The sequence below is a fragment of the Cyprinodon tularosa genome, unplaced genomic scaffold (assembly GCF_016077235.1).
Source record: "Cyprinodon tularosa strain WSP-4 unplaced genomic scaffold, ASM1607723v1 ctg85, whole genome shotgun sequence".
Classification (NCBI taxonomy): Eukaryota; Metazoa; Chordata; class Actinopteri; order Cyprinodontiformes; family Cyprinodontidae; genus Cyprinodon; species Cyprinodon tularosa.
The window spans coordinates 418098-438430 of record NW_024039618.1 but is presented as its reverse complement, the minus strand read 5'-3'; the positions used below and the strand labels follow the sequence as shown (position 1 = coordinate 438430).

Sequence of the window (20333 nt, the reverse complement as noted above, 5' to 3'; positions counted from 1 at the left end):
TCACAAGATCATTTAGCCCTAACGAACATTAGAAATATTTCTCAGAAAGGGAAAGCAATTTGGTCTTCACCTCTGCAGATGCACACTTGCTGGAGAAATCCAATGGGAATGCATAACACATGTACATTATATACAACCAACATTTGCTAATAAATCGGCACCGTTACTCCTTGAATTTAATTTATGCAGGATAGTAACAAAATGTATTTTAACAACAGAGAATAATAGAAACTACTGTCATGATAACCTTTAAACAAATGCACTTACTGTTTAATGATTTTACTGCACAGTGAGTTTCTTGTTTATCGCTTTCTATTAGATATCCATGATAAACAGTCCCAAAGTGACCTGTGTAAAGGGGATGCGGCAGGTGAGGGAAACTTTGAAAAGAAATGAGTAAATGTTGTGGAACCAAGTAAAGAAAAGAGGTTTACCTTTTCCAATAATCTGCCCCTCCTCAATTCTGAGCCTCTCAGCAGGAATAAGCACATCTTTAACTTCTTCAAGCAGTTCAGGGTTTGTGCTAATCATAGACATGTTGTCTCTTGGCATTAAAGGCACAGCCACATGATCATAGCCAGAGGCATATATTAAACCTTGGAAGGCCATAGCTCCTGTGGGACTCAACATCTGACCTAACAAATAAGTTAAAATAAAGAAAAACATTTACATAAAGAACATTTTAGCAGTTTTACATTTGAATGGCTGTATTTGAATTAAGTTAGGGGTTGTATAAAAAAAAAATCATACAGTAGATGGTATAATTTAAAAGCATTGCTTAACTACTGATCCACTTTTTAGACTATTAAGGACTATAGGACATGCATATGTGTAAAGGGAAAATTTACTAAACCAGTGAGGCCCCAGCCAAAGGCCAAGAATTTAGCATTTAATTTTCAATTATTCAGCTTTGATCAGTTCTTTAAAAAATCAATTACTGGGATAAATGTCAGTCTGCGTATCCTAGGTTTTCAGTTTTAAAAAGCTAGATAGATGTTATACTAAGTTAAGCTAACTCTGCATGTTACTCTGAGCTAATTGATCGGTAGCAGAGTTGTTGAAATAACCCTGGGAATGTACCAAATTCGAAATGGGTAACAATTTAGATATGGTGTGTCCTGTAAAGAATTTTAAAGGTATAGAGGATGATCTTTTATTTCCAGATGGATCATCTAAATGAGTGGTCCTCCTAATTGTCTATCATTCTGGTGATATGTTTACTTAAGGCCATCCTACGTGCTCTTCCCGTTAGCTATATTTTTCTGAGCATGCGCATTTTCAGGCATATACCTGTGTTGAGCTATGGTTTTAGACAGTCATTGAAGCTCAGTTTTTTTAAAAGGGCTGAGGGTCGTAAGAGAAAAAGTGATATGAAAAGAAAAGAAAGGCCTCAGAAGAGGCAGATATATCATGGAATGCTGTCACAGCGGACTGCTGTCACTACCAGACAGTGGTGAATAATACAAAGATGGAGCAGGCACCATGCAGTGAAAGGGGAGTTACTTGACCTATGGAGCAAAAAGAAGTGATCATCTGTCCAAACGGTCAGTTACCTGGGTTCACTATAAAGTCCCCTATATAGTCCCTGCTCTATATAGTGATTGAGGGATATAGGGGTAAGGGCGGACGTTCGGGCACAGTAAGCTTGTATAAGCTATAAGAACAGCAACTTTTAAACAGAGCATGCACGAGGAGAAATGGGCTCGTGCATACTCCGGCATATGCTTTTTTTTTAAAGTGGAGAGAAATCCTCCACTATACCTTTAATGGACTCCAATTGTTGAGTGTTACCCTATCTACTTTAAGTTATCCCATATCGGTCAAATGCCACTCTTTAGCAGAGCGGAGAATGTCCCTGCCTGTCATGCTGAACATCGGACTTCAAATCCTGCGCGCATTTATATGGATGTTTTGATAATCTTCATATGCCATCAATAACATTTAGTTTTACTGGCAAGATATGAATCCTTCCTTTCACTGATGAGTGCTATGTATGTACGTATAACTTTACACTTAATTATAAGCCGAGTTGACTCAGAGTTCAGTTACCTGATTAACATCACCTGTTCTTTAACCAAAAATTCTAAATATCACAGAGAGGAATACATTGGCTCAGGATATTCACTCTTTACCCAGACTAAGCCTCCTCTCAGTAATGGGGCTAAAGCACAAAGGTATTTATTTCCTGTGTTCATATGGCTTACTTTGTCGGTATTCAATTGTTGGAGATAAGTCCATCCTGCTCCCCATCCGATTTCGGGACATTGTTGACAAACGTCGTTCTATGCTGGCTGAAAGAAAACATTTAGTGCAACAAATACTGTGAGTAAAAATAAAAGCAGAAGGCTAAAAGTCACATGTTTGAGAATATAAGTGCTCGTTGCAAAATACAAATACACAATAAATAAATAATTAAATCTTGTTTTTTAGTGTACCCTGATCAATATGACCATTTTCACCATGGTCAAAAGAAAAGATGGACTGATGTTTAACACCAGTTTAATCGAAACCCAATATGTGCTTCCGATTCTTTAAGCTAATATTGCTTTCTTTTCCTCTGATTAAATGATAAAATGGCAATGATAACTAGGGATGCACTATATAATCGGCCCCCTATCGGTATCGGCCTGTATCAGCCTTAAAACTGAATATTGGACATCGGCCAGCCCACTAATATTTAACCCGATATTTGATCAGCTTCTGAGTTTCTAAAGTCAAAAAAAAAAAAAAAAAAATACTACTTCTTCTTCTTCCTCAAAAACGTCTTTTTTACAGACTTAAAAACTTCTAAAGACGAGGGAAAAAATATTGATACATTAAAATATCCCAATATCTTCATATGCTGATATATTGCCATTTAAAAACACCATATCAATCTCTTTTACTAATGAAATATTGCTATATGTCATTGTTATGCTACGAAATCCCCCGAAAATTCACAACATTTTGCCATATTTTTATATGTTGATATATTGACGCGGTATCAATCTATTTTACTAACAAAATCTCACAAGAATTTGCAAAATATCACGAGAGTTTGTAACAGAACGATGAAATTTCACAAGATTTTGAAAATAAAATAGATCGATACTGCGTTTTTAAAAATCAATTTGATATCAGCATATGAAAATATATTTGAGTATATTATTTTTCAAAGTGTCAGAAATGGATAACAAAACTGCTATTTTCAATGACTACTTATTTTTGTCCAGCTTTAACATCGGTATCGATATCGGTTATCGGCTACATGAGTTTTAAAATATCAGCATATCGGATATTGGCCAAAATCCAAATATGGTGCATCCCTAATGATAACAAATGTTACTAAAGTATCAAAATAAATAAAACCGTTATTGACAAAACAAAACACACTAACAATGGAGAGCAAATGGAGATAATGGCAATGCTTTCTGTGATCTTAAGGCATTGCTGATAAATGCATCTATGAATCGGTGAACGCAAGAAGTGCTTATATCGACAAAAACTATCGGCCGCCCAATGTATCAGTCTATCTCTAGTCACAAGTTTTCTAGAGGTTTTCGCTAATAAATATTTTCTTTTTTCTTCCCTTACCTCTCTCTTTGTTTCTTAGATGTCTCATCACAAACAGTGCAAGGCCAGCACCTACGACCAGTGCTGCAATAATGCCCAGCACAATACCTGCAATCACAGTGTCGTTGTTGGTTTTGGTGCTGACAACAGTGCCCACATCATAATCTTCCCCATTGACAGAAACCTGCAGCAGCAAAGCAAAAATGTTGGCTTTTGTTTTGCATTTCACTTGGTGTCAAATCTAGTTTAAAATAAGGATTTTTTTCTCACTTTAACCGGTAATCCTGCGCTGGGGATAATCAGGTCTTTAGGAATCCTGCAGGTCACCTCATTAAGAAGAACTTTATGCTTGCAAAGCTCACTGCCAATGCTCATTGTTATTTTCATGCATTTCTCCACTGACTGTAGTTTGTTGTGCTGATATAAAACCAAAGATTATATATTAAAAGACGGGCGGCTTAATATTATGCAAAGCATCATATTTAATTCAAACAAAACTTTATTTGCTGAAAGAATAGTATAAACTATCGTACATGCAGTGAAACTTCATCATCTCCTGGTTTCAGACGTAAAATGTTGTCATCATGTTCAAACGGGATGACTTTGGCATCCGCGTGGTAGACAAACTTTTCTCTGAAAAGATCTTCTTTTCCATCTATCTGAATGGAAATGTATCCATGATTAACCTCCTGTACCTCCGCCGAAAAGGCTGGGGTCCAGCACTCCAGGTGCGTGGCGTTTCTTGAGCCGTTACATACCTCAAATTAAATAACATCGTTGTTTAAACCAAGAAGCATTAAGTACTGGTTTTGTTTTCATGCGTCTGCCTGCCAGACGCATTTTGAAGGTAATATAAATTAAACTTACTTGATCTACAGTCTTTGAAGATGTTGTAGAAGTATACTGAACGACAGGTCTGTGGCCTGAATCCAGATTCTGACCATTTATAACAAGCTTGGAGCCACTGTGTGGCAGCATAGGCAATGTTAGTAACACCAATAACATTTTTATTAAAAAAAACACAAAAAAAACTTTTTTTTATCAAAAAGCTTGATTTTACTTTAAGATTGGTACTGCATTAAAGGTATTAAGTGAGTGCCCCACCTTCTGAAGCTGCATCTGGGCTCAACAGAGTGTATGACAGGATCTCTTTTATAGAAAAACTTTTTAGCTGATGTCACTTCAAGGTTGTCAATTAAAACTTTCACTGGCACCTCCCCAATGTTTTTCGCCGGTGGAGTACTGCAGATTATTGAAGACAAATTTTCTTTTTCCTTGGGATCACTGAAATCAAAAGAAATCTGACATAGGTGAGCTAAATGTCCTTAAACAGTCTGTTACATTTCTAATAAGTGTTAACATCCTGTGTGTCTCACCTTAAAATCAATCTGCATTTTTGGTCTTCAAATAGAACCTCTCTTTGGTTCCCCGCGTAGAGATGTTTCCCGATGAGTGTAACATGGGTTCCTCCAAACATGGGGCCATGGTCTGGCTTGATGTCTATAATGCTGGGCTCCTGATGGAGATTAACGGATTGTTTTACTAACAGTTATTTCAATAAATTATCTGAATTTTATCTGTTACTTTACAAAAAGGAAATTCTTACCACAACAGAGAAGCCAGATATTTGGGCTGTACCTTCAATGGAGTAGACACCCTCCACCTCTCCCTCATCTATTTGCAGAGTGATGTTCAGGTCTTGGTTTGGTACTTTTTCATTCAGTTTACAAAACAGCCTGCATTTGAGCACATTCAAAAATAATGTAAAGATATTGAATAACGTAAAGACATAAATACATAAATCTCTCATAATGTCTCAAACATATTTATCTTGTCTTACTGCATATATTGCAATTTCTAAAAGAAGACGCCTTTAAAGGCTAAGGGTTTGAAACCAGCTCTGTACACTTTATCAATGCCCAATATGCAAAGGATAAGTACCACAACCATAAAAATATCAAATCATAGACTGAATTATTCAGAAAACAAATTAAACTGTTCAGCCGTTGGAGCAAATGAAAGGATCCTGAATGCTAAAATGAGTAAGCCTTCATAAGTAAAGGCAGAGTGTCTGCATAGCATAGCATGAGATGCTATCGCACTCAGTCAGAGATTTGACACTTGACTAGCACTGAAATTAATTATAAAGAAGTGGTCTACATGTGTGGTATGGCAAGTCTATGTGTTGTATTTCCTGTTGATTTATGACATGTATAAAGAATTTTATGTGCCCTGGCCTGGGTGTCGCTCTAATTAAATCATGACAGAAGATTTAAATAAGCTGAGCAATTCATAGCCATATTTTTACTTTTATTTTTATAAGCCAACTTAATTCCTGATCAAATTCAACTTGTTTTTATATGTCTAAGTTGTTCCCTTAACTCATTTTGAAATGTTAAACAGCTAAAACAAGTCAGGTGTTTGTTCCAGAATGTTCAGTTGTAGAATATTAAAGTGTTAAAAACAATTGGTTTGGGGAAATTTCAAAGCAACAAATTGTTTTCTGTATAAAACACAACATTTAAATGACAAAAGCCCTATAGAGAAAACAGACAACAAGTCTAAAATTTACCAAAATCCTTTGAACAATGACATAAAAAATAATTTGAGCAGACCTTTCACTCCACCACCACTCACCTCCACTTTTGAAGAGATGTTAATAAAACCCCAACAGGTTTGTTTAGTTAAGAAATGCAAAATACAATATTAATTGAGCTGATGGTGTTTCAAATATATCTATATTTACCTGAAAATTAGTAAGGTTTTGGAATGGAAGTGCATAACTTTATGTCAGCTTAACCTGCTTCATGAGTAATAGATTATCCATTTTTATTATTTTTGAGAAGCAATATTTGAATGTGATAAAGATAATCTCCAATAATGTATTGACAAATGTATGGTATATAGTGTAACTGGAGGAGGGGTTTGGGCAGCTATTATCCTGGCACCATGAGAGAGAGCCCGACTAAAATTATATGCCTCCTGCTTTGTATCCCTTGGTGTTTGTTAGATAATTAAGAAGACGGGACATTTTTACATGTTTAAAGCTGGTGCAGCTACTGAAAGTGTTTTACTCAAGTCTCCATCGTGCTTATACATAGAGATGAGAAATATGGACTTAATATTTTCATTTGTAATATTTGTGTTATAATAGCAAAGCTGAAGAGAAATACTATAGAAAAATGTATCATAATAGCCATAATATTGAAACAGGCTACTTTTGAACATCAGTTCCAAAAACTGATGTTACTTTACTGCTAAAGAACTCACATTAAAAGCATAGACCATTTTTAAACATGAATTAACAGGTTAATTATGAACAGGTTATTACTGATTAACTTGACCAACAGTGGTCCCATGTGTAATGAAACCAATTGTACAGTCAGTTTTTGGGTGTGCAGACATCATCAATTAGAGATTATTGTAGTTTTCTCAAAAATAATTAGTACTGCCTGATCTGCTTCTTAAGCAAGATACTTACAGTATTCAATAACCTAAAAAGTTATATATCTAAGATATTATGTAATCAATTTTACCTTTTGTTACTTTGACATTTAACTAGCAAAATCCAATTTAAATAATACACTTCTCAAAACAGTGACAAATATTAGTGTGTTTAAGGTTACAGACCGAATCATTGCTTGGAAGAAATATTTTGTAAGAAATTATACTCTAAGGTTGCCCTGCGCTGGACTGGCGACCCGTCCAGGGTGGACCCCGCCGCTCACTCAATGACTGCTGGAGATAGGCATCAGCACTCCTTGCTACCCCACTCGGGATAAGCGTGTTAGAAAATAGATGGGTGGATTATATTCTAAGGTATTGTGCATGCAATTTATGAATATTAATTTTGACTTGTAGGATAGACCTTCAATGTAATCAAAACCACAATTCTTTTTTTGCAGTTGAGGTGCAAATGATCACAAAAACTAAAAGAAAGAGGTAACAACCAGAAAAAGAAGGGATATTAAAACAATGCCATTCATTTTCAAACACTCACTTTCACCTCCTTCTTTAAAGATTAAAAAGAATCTATTATCGAGAACAAAAAATAACTAATGGAATTGAAGATCAGCATTTGCTTACATTGTTTTTTTAGCAAGTAAGATAAAAGCTAAAAAAGTAATTCTAATGGTACTGGTGTTTTGTGTCTGTGATTTTTACATTGTACTGTTGCTTCTTGTAGGCTGGACAACACATAAGGTCCCAGAGTTCACTTTTATGATGTGTGTTTTTCCATTAATGATGGCTGGCCGCCGAGCAGATTGGAATTCTGAACCGCACAGTGTTACCTCTGTCTCCCCTCCAGCAGGTGCTGTTTTAGGGAACAACTACAAAATAAATAGAGACAGAATATGTGTATGAGTGCAATTCACTTCATAATCAATAAGTACGAGTTAGGGACATAGCTACCTGAGTTATAATAGGTGCACATGAGTCTTTGTTCCAGACTGAGGTACAATTAGGCCTCCTGGAGCATTTGCCAGAACACCAGCCGCAGTTCATGAAGCTTGGAGCCATTAAACACACAGGGCATGTCAAAAAATGTTCACATCCCGGTCCTGCAGATGGCACCTTGAACATCTTTTGTATGGAAATAGAAGAGCTAAAAATGAGAAACCTTTTTTTTTTTTTTTACAATGTGTGTGTGCGCAATAGAATATGGTACATGTACCTTGTTTCCAGCTGCAAAGATAAGGTAATCTTCAGAGTAAGTAGTTGCTGTCCTGAATATTTCATCCTTTCCCAGGGAATAGTTGGCAAAAACTATTAGCTTGTGCCAGGTGAGAATCATCTACAAACAATTTAGACATAAAGGGCACCATATTAATTTTAGTCTGATACATTTTCCCACAATAAAACAAATTAACACAACAAAAGCATATTACGGTATTACCTGAATTATCCTGCCATCTGATGTGCCAAAATGCCCAATCGTATGATTTCCTATGGTGTTGACCAGAACAGATGTGAACAGGACATCCGTCATCTTGCTGTTGAAGATATCCAGCCTGTAGTGCGGCTTAGAGATCAGTGTGGCCTTTTGACTGCATGTATGATTCCCCGCAGAATTCTGCACAAGCAAAATACCCACATTTAACAAAACAAATATCTTCAAGTTCCAGGTCAGCTTGGATCTGACTCCATCAAAACCTGTCAATCAACTGAAATAACACAAATAGTAACTGCTTTACAATAATTGTTTCAAAAAAAGATACTCATGCATACACTTAGTGAGTCAGAGATACAATCTATTTTAGTTAATGTTGAGCATTATTGCATATTTATAAAATGCAAACCAAGAACTTTGTTTCTCAGATCATTTACTGTACACTATACACCTTTAATGCTTGGATGGGATTCCTTTTTTTTTTTTTTAGAACTACTGCATTAATACAGCCCAGCATAGAAGAATAGCTCTCCTGAGGTGTTAAAGCAGAGGTCTTCAAAAGGAGGTCCGCGACCCCTAGGGGGTCCGCGGAGGTACTGCATGGGGGTCGTGAAATTCTTGGTTGATTACTTTTTTTTTTATATTCCCTCCTGCAATTTTTTGCACTAATTAAAATGTCTTTAAATACACAGTAACATGAATTCAACACACTGTAGTAAACAGATAAATGGAGGCAGAAGATGTCTTTCAGTCGTCAATGCACACATTCAGCGACACACAGGAGCTCTTTCAAACCTGGGCACCGTTTCATTCACAACACCTGTCCTATCAACCAGGAATCAGATTCAGAAATACTTTAATAACCCCAGGGAGAAATTACTTTCGTTACATGACTCCATATGTAATAGAGTGACTATAGGACCAGTTTGATATAAAACAATTTCATACAATATATATAATTAGGGGGTCCCCGCTCCATCTCGCAATCAGTTTGGGGGTCCTTGGCTTTGAAAACATTGAAGACCCCTGTGTTAAAGACATTCATATAGCCGCATTCAACAATCTGCATTGTTGAGGCTGGTATCCTTCCCTTTATGTGCGTAGGTAAAATTAATTTTCTTGAAAGTACTGCCATTTTTTTAAAATCTCAGGTTATGGTATTTTTGGGAGTGTTGGCAAGTACCAAGTCCTTACTGAAAATTAAAATAGTGTCTCTGCAAAGCAGGTCTTTAAAAGGAAGCATTAAATGTTCTAAACTATCTAGGTAAATGGCTGTAGTAACTTTGGGTTTCAGGAATTGCCAAGTAAAGTATCAATACTTAATGTACTTAAGTAGGTTTTACTGGTTTCTGTACCTTAATAAAATATTTTTTGTGGACTTTTTACTATTACTCACAAAATGTGAACACAAATACCTGCATTTTCTACTTCTTATTTTCTCAAATGAGTAAACAGGTTAAACAAAAAAAAGGTGACAATATAGATCACAAAAGAGTCAATTTTTAAGTTTGAGCACAGTTTTTTGACTGCACTGATAGCAATGCAGATGAAGAGACTGGAGCTAGGAAACATTGCCAGACCAGATTCTGAAATGTAAGACATTCCCAGTCAATTCCCCTTTCATTAGATTTTACATTTACATTTTCATTATGTTTCAAGTTCTGTTTCAGGTCAGTTTGGATTTTCCTGTTTAATACTTTAATGTACAACACAACTAAACAGAGTAGATTTCAAGCTATTTTATCTAATTTAAGAAAAATCTTCATTTTAGTTTTGTACTTAAGTACAATGTAAACCCTTATTTTTATACCTTCACTTAAAAGAGTTAAATATGTTTAGTACTTCAGTACAGTACATTTACTAGTCTTTATTACACACATATCTGTACTTAGAGAATGTGGGTATTTTTGACACTTCTGTGGGCTTGTTAACAAATACTGGACCAACTCTGGGAAAACCTGATTACTCATATAATTTCTGTATAAGAAAATTTCCCATTCAACCTCAGAAAAGTTGGATTGGAGCAAAAGTTCTGTCTTTTTTGTTGTTTTGCAGTATTTTACGGCTTTTTCAAACTGAGTTGGACCCTAACCAAGCCAGGATATCTGGAAAATCCACTTTGTTCATTTTGTGATTAAAGCCGGGATTTTACAGATATCCTGGCTTAATTAAGCCCCATTTTGACAATAGCAGTAACATACTGTTATTTCAAACTACAGAGACTCTTCTAGTTTAGAAGGGTCTCAATTAGAGAAAAGCTTCAATTAGAAAAGTGTTATTGAATTCAATTCATTTATAAAGGTAACACATTCAGATTGTTCAAAATGTTTCTATCAAAGGAAAACCAGCTTATCAATCGACTCATTGACTCTCTGCAATCCCTCACACCAAGCATGCATGTGGCAACAGTGGAGAGGAAGACCTCCTTTTAACAGGAAGAAACCTCCAGCAGAACCAGGCTCAGTGAGAGCGGCCATCCGCTGAGGCTGACTGGGATTCAAGCACACAGAAACAGATATGCAGATAGTGACATCAATGAAATAAGTTATTTGGCGCTCAGGCCCCTGTAGAAGACTGATGCTTTGAATCAACATTTTCTTGTTCAAGTAACCTGGGAAATTAATAAGAGTAGTCTTCTACCGGGGCTTAGACACTGGTGGCGGATAAAGCCAGAGGGTGAGTGGGACTGAGAATAGTCTGAGAATGAGGGTGGAGGTGGGTGCAAGTTTGCTTGCATGCGGGAGAAGCTAGACCAAATGAAGGGGATCTTGAAAGATGAAGAGTAGGTGTGGCCCTGAGTTAATTGGCTTGAGCTGACCAAAGACATTGCAGGTGGTTCAGGTGAAACTGACAAGAGTCTTTCAGATTTTATTTTCACTTACTGTATTTTCACGACCATAACGCGCACCGTACTAAAAGGCGCAGTCTCAGTTATGTGTCCCATTTCTGTATTTAACACACACATAAGGCACACCGGCCTATAGGGCGCGTTTTTTATATACAGGTACATGTCCTCTACTACCTTTAAATACCTCTACTGCGTATTTAAAAATACAGCGGGGGCAAAACTGAGTATGACTGTGCTTTCTTCATGTATTTATTAAAAAGTATTAATCAAACCTGGCAGCTGGCCGTGAGACAGACACATCGCAGATGACACAGCGCTGTGATCACTCCTAAATTAACTTAAAATCCTGAAACCTGCCGACGGAATATGTTCGCTTTTATGGGTGCCTGCAGTTTAAATTATTTAGATGAAAAACACCTGCCAGCAGCCGCGGTGAACCCGGAGGCTACCCTGCTTAGAGGCTGCTGATGAAAGGATTTCTCCTGTCGGCGCACCGCTGGTATGTGGGGGTCTGAGCGCCTCCGACAGAAATAGATAATCTGGATGAACTGACTGCAATTATTAAGTTTTCAGGTGGACTTTCTCACTTAAAAACATATTAAAACTACTTTATTCCCACTGATCACAGCAAATATAGCTGCAAGATTTAGATTATTTAGATGAAAAAACACCTGCCAGCCACCGCGCTGAAGAGGAGGAGACGCGCCCAGAGGCTGCTGTTGAATTAAGTTTTCAGGGAGAAAAATACAGCGGGAGCAAAACTGAGTATGATTGTGCTTTATTCATGTATTTATTACAAAGTATTAATCGAACCCATCAAAGTCATCATCCTCTGTTTCTGAATTAAACAGCTGCGCTAAATCAGACATGCCAATTTCCCCTTCTTGGCTGTCAGTCACTTTCCGTGCAGCGCAGCTCCTCAGAAATAATGCCGGCTTTTGCAAAAGCTTGAACAACAGAGCCAGCAGACACGTTAGTCCAAGCATCTACAATCCATCCGCAAACGGTGGCGTAACTCGCCCGGCGCTGCCTTCCACTTATCGTGAAACTGTGGTCTCCGTCTGTCATCCATCGCTCCCACGCCGCTCGCAGCCTTACTTTGAACGGCCGCTTCACACCGATGTCGAGCGGTTGAAGTTCCTTTGTCAGACCCCCCGGGATAACGGCGAGCACAGCGTCCATTTGATTCACCTTTTTTTTCACATCGGCTGTGAGATGGGCACGCAGCGATGGTGATGCGTGGAAAAAACCACCTGGTCTCCTCACATAGGCTACACCTCCCTCAGCCACGCTTTCATCATCTCCTCATCCTTCCAGCTTTTTCCATTTGCGTTAATATCATATGTCATCAGAGCGATGTGTCTGTCTCGCTGTCAGCTCCCAGATCAGCTTCTCTGATTGGTTGATGCGGCGCGTCCAGCAGCAAAACTTCAATTTTTCCATCTCGAGCAGCAGCAGCGCGTTGGCAGATGCTTAAACGCTCCTGCTGCTCAAAACGCGCTGCAGGACCTTTTGCTGCACCTATACGCGCGTCAACCATTTACTTTGCATGTAAACTCGCTGCTTCTGCTGCACTTGCTGGGTCCGGTTCACACCGATGTCGAGCGGTTGAACAGCGAGCACAGGGTTAATTTGTTTCCCCATGTTTTTCACATCAGCTGTGAGATGGGCACGCATGGAGTTACATATTAACAGCGATGGTGATGAGTGGAAAAAAAAAAACACCTGGTCTCCTTTACATTCAGTCACTCTTTCATCATCTCCTCAATGAGGTGGTCTCAAAAGTCGCAGTTACAACACACATAAGGCGCACCGCACCAAAGGGCGCACCGCACATTTTGAGGGGGAAAAAAGACGTTTAATTGCGCCTTATAGTCGTGAAAATACGGTAAGCTTCATTAATTTAGCATTCTTATGGTAGACTTTAGCTCTGTGGCCATACTTCCTGTTTGACTGTTTTTAAAGACTACTCTTAAGTTTAACAGAAAGAACTTTAATAGACTTATATATTCAGGATGCAAAGGTGTAGTCAACATATTGTAGCTTGGACATAAAAGTAGCTCTTAAACACGTGCTGTCCTTTACAATGGTATGTCTGTTTTTGTAATTTTCCAGACAATTACTTTCATTAGTTACTGCTCTTCTGTGGAGGCTATCCCAAAATTCAGCACTGCAACATAGCCATAGCCCATGCCTTGACAGTTACATAGATGACCTCTACTGGAGATGCTGAGAATCTTAGCAAAGCTACCATTTGCTGCACCATCACAAGTGGGCATTTGACATTGAATGTATATACACATATCTTTATAACTGTCCCTGTTCATGGAGGAATTAACTACAACAAGGAGAGACTCGGGTTGACTACTTATTTTAAATTTTTGATTCAAGGTTCCCTATTGGTGAGTGCTGTGCTGCACTGATTCCCAAAGTTGGTGTTATGACCCAACTCTGGGTCCTTATTTATTTATTCATTCATTTCATTGAATACAAAAAAAAAAAAACAGCCTATCAAATTTTTGATATACTAAAAAATAAAAAATACACCATCCATACATACCAACATATCCATCTGTATACATTACATACATATATGCACACAGACATACTACATATGTATTTCAAAATTTTAAAACAAATGAAATGAAAGGCAGCAGAAAGAAGAAAAAAATCTTATAATATCTGCCCCTTTTTTCTCAGCTCTGAAACTAAACAGGGAAAAAAATGGTTATCTTCTGCAACAAAAACAAAGTCAGTCGTCAATCTCAACTAAACAACGATAGTATGAGCTCACTTTATACTATTTCATACTTCTTCAAGAATCCAGTCTTTAACATTCTCTTAAACATGTGCAGTGATTTGGCATTTTTAACATCATTTTGTAGTTCGTTCCACAGTTTGACTCCTTGTATCGAGGTACATCGTTCTTTCAAACTGGTTCTGAATTTGGGTTTCTTAAAAATCTGTGTCCCCTTAAGGTTATAACTGCTCTCTCTCTTTGCAAAGATTTTTTGGATGTTTGAGGGTAATGTATTTAGGTGTGCCTTATACATAACTAACAAAATATTATAATCAACTAAATCATAGAATTTTAATAACCTCAATTTACAAAACAATATATTGGATGGGTATTTGCCATGTTTTCGAGTAATAACTCTTATAGCCCTTTTTTGCAAAACAAAAACAGATTTTGTACTAGTATAACATGCCTTTCCCCATACCTCAACACAATAGACCAAGTGTGGAACAATTAATACATTATACAACATATACAGTGCATGATCGTTCAGAAAATCCCTTACTTTATAAAGCACTGCAATTGATTTGGCTATTTTTTTTCTTAAATAATTCAAGTGGGATTTCCATGTTAATGTCTCGTCAATAATCACACCCAAGAACTTCACCTCACTAACTCTACAAATCTCTACACCATCAACTTTAAATGGAATATTAACAGTTCTTTGTCTCCTTGTAAATAACATATAATTTGTTTTATCCAAATTTAAAGATAATTTATTAAGTTTAAACCATTTTTGTATTTGCATAAATTCTGTTTGCATTTTTTCTAACATCCATTCTATATCTGTACCTTGACAAAAAAAAGTGGTATCATCCGCAAATAGGACACATCTGAAAAACTCTGACACATTTACCAAGTCATTAACATATAGGATGAACAACTTTGGTCCAAGTACTGAACCCTGTGGAACTCCACATTTAATTTCACAAAATTCGGATCTAGTATCATGTACTTGTACAAACTGTTTTCTTTTTTCCAAATAACTCGAGATCCACTGTAATGCCGTCCCTCTAATCCCGTATTTAATGAGTTTTTTGCTTGAATGCTTTCTTTAGATCAACATAAATACTGGCGCAATATTGTTTTTGATCAATTGCATTTGTTATTTGTTCTATCAGTTCCATTAGAGCCATTGATGTCGAGTTTTTGGCTCTAAATCCGTATTGACTGCTACTTAAAATATTATTTTTATCAATAAATGTATCTAATCTGATTACAAATAACTTCTCCAAAATATTTGAGAACTGTGGTAACAACGATATCGGTCTGTAATTACTAAACATACATTTCTCACCGTTTATGTAAATGGTAATTACCTTTGCAATTTTCATGGTGTCTGGAAATTTTCCTGATGAAAATGACAAATTACAGATATAGGTAAATGGTTTAATTACATAAGACATGATTTCCTTCACAAAGGTCATGTCCATGTCTACCCAATCTTTTGATTTTTTTATCCACAATTTTATTGACAATACTCTTTATTTCTTCCTCGTCCGTTTTTCCAAGAAAGATGCTGTTTGAACAACTCCCAGTTTTTTGAGTCACGTCGCTATCATCTTTTGGTATCTGAGCAGCAAGTCTTGGACCAACATTTACGTAATAATGATTTAATTTGTTTGCTATTTCATTCCGGTCATAAATTTCTGTATTTTCTTTTAAAAAGTGTTTTGAAATACCAGATTTTATTTTATGCTTTGTACAAACACGGTTTATAACTGCCCATGTTGCTTTTGTGTCACCATTAATTTTGGTAATAGGTCACTATAATATTCTTTTTTATGTTTTCTTATAATCCATGTCAATTTGTTTTTGTATTTCTTATATCTATCCTCTGCTTCTTTTGTTTTTAACATCAAAAAGGATGAATACAAATTGTTCTTTTTTTTACAGGCATTTCTCAACCCTTTTGTCATCCATGGCTTGTCAACAGCATCTTTCTTAGCAAAATTTGTTTTCATACAACATTTTTTATACAAAACTCCCAAAATATTCATAAACTCATCATATGCTCTGTTTACATCATCCACATATACACTATTCCAATTTTGTTTACACAGATCATCTTTCAATTTATCCAAAAAAAATTTTGATGTATTAAACACTTTCTTTGTTGGCGCAGGTACAGTAATACTGTTCTGATGATTTTTGTAAATAGCAAAAAGTGGTAAATGATCACTTATATCAATTGTGAAGAGTCCACTCAGCACCTCTCCATCTTTTATGTTAGTAAATAGATTGTCAATTATTGTGGCAGAGTGTGTTGTGATTCTTGTTGGTTTTGATATCAATGGGAAGAAACCCAAACTACACATTGTATCAACAAACATACTATTTGAATCAGTTTGAGTTCCCAAGTCTATATTAAAATCTCCACACAAGAATAATGTTTTATTTTTACTAATTTCAATGAGCTCTGTTAATTTATCAGTAAATAGTTCTAAGTTAGATCCTGGTGCTTGATACACACAGCTCACCACTATATTTCTTGATTTCTCATTTAACACTTCTATAGTAATCATCTCCATAACACCATCAACAGTTATTGACATAGTGTCCTTTATTTTACACCTTATTTCAGTGTTAGCAAACAAAGCAACACCCCACCTCTTTTACTACTTCTATTCACCCAATGTAATTCATATCCATTAATTTGAAAATTATTTTTATTTTCGTCATTGAACCAAGTCTCTGAAACTGCTATTATACTGAATTGTCCATTCAACCGTTTTAAATAATCTGTCCTTACTGAACCAGTATGGGGTCTTTAGATTCACCCCAGAAATCAAACTACCGTAAACAATAAATATGTATTTTAAAGTGCTTAAAGATATATAAGCATCATTTAGAAACAGGCAGCATCAGCTTCTTAGGTTGTTGATGTGATTTGTAATATTATTACACCTGTGGTTAATTAAGTATGTAGAAATGTTTGTATACTCAACCAATAGTTTGGCTCATAATTTGACTCTGGCAGCATGTTGTGGGTCAGAAGCTGAAATACGTCATGAGAAAATCCTTTTTTAGTGTCAACATTCAGATAAGGGTGAGTTATGGTCAGGCCTATGATCAACTACAATAATTTATTATGGGCATAAATCTAACCACAAATTCACTCATACATCCTCATTCACTCATACAGGCAAGTTTGCATGCATACTTCCAACACCCACACTCATATATCGCTATCTGAAAAACTGTACTGAAAGAAATTTTGTTTTGTTTGCACTCTGTGTATACAAAATGACAATAAAAGTTGTCTTTCAATGAGGGCATCAAAGAAGTACCTATCTGGCTGCCAGATAGATAAGTGGTTAAAATGAGGCATTTTATGAAAGAAAAACGGACCATTAACTACCAGTAGACATTCCACATACAAGCAGCTAGCTGACCTGTTCAATCATGTCACAGTTTGCTTATTCAACAGGCTAACTTCCTGGCATTTTTTTCTGGCTGTTTTTTTTTTTTTTTTTTGGCTAATGTTTGTAATGTAACTTCCCACTTTTTATTCCAAAGAAGAACAATAATTTTCAAACAATTTTGCATTAAATAACTGAATCTGAAATAAATAAATACACAGTTGAATCTTAAACAAACTTTTCAAACAAAGATGTTTACATTTGTTACATTTCACATTTTATACATTTAAAAAGGAATGATTTGCTTTTCCTTCCTGCTTCAGAGACTTGTATTGTTCTGTAACTGATGTTATGCTTTGGTGAATCTGAAAGGCCTACAGCTATAAAATCCTTACTCCAACACATATATATGTATGTGTGTGTGTGTGTGTGTGTGTGTGTGTGTTGGATAATAGAGGGATAATAAGCTGGCCAAAGGATGAGATACAGGCCACAGATATTAAGACACGAAATCTTCAAACCATGCACAGAGGGTACCACCCCAAATCCAGCACCCTGAGACTGTGTGCTAGCCGTAAGGAAGGAGGCCGAGGACTAGTGAGCGTGAGAGCTACTATCCAGAATGACTGGAGTGCCATAACCAAGTGGCTGGAATAGTGTACAGGAACATCTGTGCAGAGCATGGGCTGGAAACCCCAAGGTGAAAGTGGAAAACACCTCCAAAGATGGTAGAGAATGACCGAGCCAAGATCCTGTCGGACTTCCAGATATAGATGGACTGAATTGATAAACCAACCATTGTGGTGGTGGACAAAAAGCACAATGTGTATATATATATATATATAATTTTTCTTTTTTTTTTCTTTCACTACTACTTGTTATCTTTAGTTTCTACTAAAACTGAAGATAACAGGGACCTTCCATTGAAATGTCAGGCTTAATTAGTAGAGTTTACAACCTGTGTTGCATGGACCTGATTTTTGTTTGTGCAGATAGGCCACAAATAGAAGTCCATAAAAAGCACAAGCCACTCCTTTTTTTTTATTTTTTATTAGGAACCCAAGGCCAATTTCTGAAGTTTCAAGATTTATGAATTGAGAAATAGCCTATTTTTCTTGTGTACTTAAAAATTAGGTAAACAGAGAAGTTGGCTGGGGCGCTGCACTTTTTAAAGTGAAGATAAAACGCATTAGTTAAAAAAAGTTTTTAACTACGCCTTCACAAATGTGACAAACATTTTTGAAAGCTTAATTTTGTGTTTATACTAAGCATTTAATCTGGTTAAATATGCTTTGTTCTGTCAGTATCTGACACTTAGTGGAACCTATGGTTTAGATAAATGATGTGGCAATGTACTGGTTAAGTTTCTGACTCAACCACCACTCCCTGTTCTTTTATTGAGGTGTGCTCTTTATTGCATTATCAGGTGGGCATACGCACAAACAATACCATACAAAACTAAACCATACATGGTTTTTCAAAATCTTTCATTAAAAAAAAAAAGAAACGAAAAAACAATGTGCAAAATTTTTTTTGCTCTTTTGCTCCTATGATTTCAAGCCCCTTAATAGAATCCAGAGCAATTAATCCCCCCGTGTATGATCTTATTCTTGTTTCTTATCCTTAGACCACATGCCAGATCTTCTGATATTCAAAATAAGGGGCTCTAAATTGCATGTGCATTTTTTTATTTCTTTTATTTTTATGAGCAATAAGTGGATTAGCTGCAGACCGTTTTGGTTCTGCCCATTAAATTAAGCAGAATTTGTGTTCACCACGCAGTTGAGGTCGGTTGTAAAAGAAAAACGAGTTTCTAAGCTATGGATATAGAGGTAACAATAAAAAAAAAATATTAAAAAAATAAGAATTATAATATCAACTAATATTTATGAAACACAAGGAGATTTGAATTGTATTTATTTTTATTTTTTTGCTTTGGTTTAATTGAATAAAGCATTAATTTGTGCCCACCCGCATGGACGTTTTTTGTTATGTTTTTTTTGTTAATATTATTCTACTATTGCTATTACACAGAATCTCTCTCCATCCGCTGGCATTAAAAGAATGTCTCCTTTGTGGCAATGACAACAGCTTTTATTTTTGTGTCAGTTTTCTTTCAGGAGTACTAAAAAAAGAACAGAAAACTGCAGCAGTGGCTTAGTTTCAGATTTGTAAAATCCTTTTGCATGTGGTAAATATTTACATTTGCATATACTCTAGCCACAAATTTGTGCATTTTGGTTATTAGAATATGATCTGCATATTGATGAAGCCACACACTGTCTGCTAAATTGCAAGCACAAATCCATTTGCACTTTCTTTGAAGCCCTGCTTTGAGCATACAAACAAATTTACAAGAGTTTTAGGACACAAAACATTCTGAAGAACAGGCCTTATGTGTGGAGAAAATTAAAAACATTAATAACACAATAGGCAAACATCACTGTATCACATAACTCAATGTGTAAATATAAGTAATCATGTTTCATTGTAGACAGTGAAGCAAAACGGTGAAAATGTCCTGTGTGTGAATGCAGCTACTTTAGTCAGGAACAGGGTAGCTGGTCAAAGTTGAAAATAAATCAATCTACATGCAGAGCAGACTTGAAAGGAAACTTTTTATAGGCGACAAAAGAGTTGAGCTCAGCCAGAGCTCCAGTGAAATGTTTAGACCAGGTGTCTGCCACCTTAAGCTTCAGAGCTTCAGGGTTGTGCTAGAGGCCCTTTAAAGTGACTCTTGATAATGTAATAAAAAAAAATGGAGGTAGAAAAAAGTGAAGCTGTAAGACAGAACTAATGTGGAAATCCAGTGTGATTAAAAAAAAAACTACCTTAACCAATTTTATCTAAACTTTTAAGATTTTTAATTGGTCTGATGCCACA

At 36.2% G+C, this 20333-nt stretch overlaps 1 protein-coding gene across 1 annotated transcript in view; it reads right to left on the bottom strand.

Moving 5' to 3' along the window:
- The window catches only part of LOC119775096 (macrophage-stimulating protein receptor-like), a 38166-nt gene that overhangs the window by 15233 nt on the left and 2600 nt on the right, over window positions 1–20333 (bottom strand). Inside the window, exons 3-16 of the mRNA XM_038272981.1 lie at window positions 8450–8626; window positions 8228–8347; window positions 7966–8136; window positions 7717–7883; window positions 5159–5288; window positions 4929–5068; window positions 4657–4836; window positions 4420–4516; window positions 4086–4310; window positions 3823–3969; window positions 3574–3736; window positions 2205–2291; window positions 435–635; window positions 268–348 (exon numbers count right to left, since the gene is read on the bottom strand). Of these exons, the coding sequence (XP_038128909.1) occupies window positions 268–348; window positions 435–635; window positions 2205–2291; window positions 3574–3736; window positions 3823–3969; window positions 4086–4310; window positions 4420–4516; window positions 4657–4836; window positions 4929–5068; window positions 5159–5288; window positions 7717–7883; window positions 7966–8136; window positions 8228–8347; window positions 8450–8626 (2086 nt within the window). The remainder of the gene's footprint in view (window positions 1–267; window positions 349–434; window positions 636–2204; window positions 2292–3573; window positions 3737–3822; window positions 3970–4085; window positions 4311–4419; window positions 4517–4656; window positions 4837–4928; window positions 5069–5158; window positions 5289–7716; window positions 7884–7965; window positions 8137–8227; window positions 8348–8449; window positions 8627–20333) is intronic.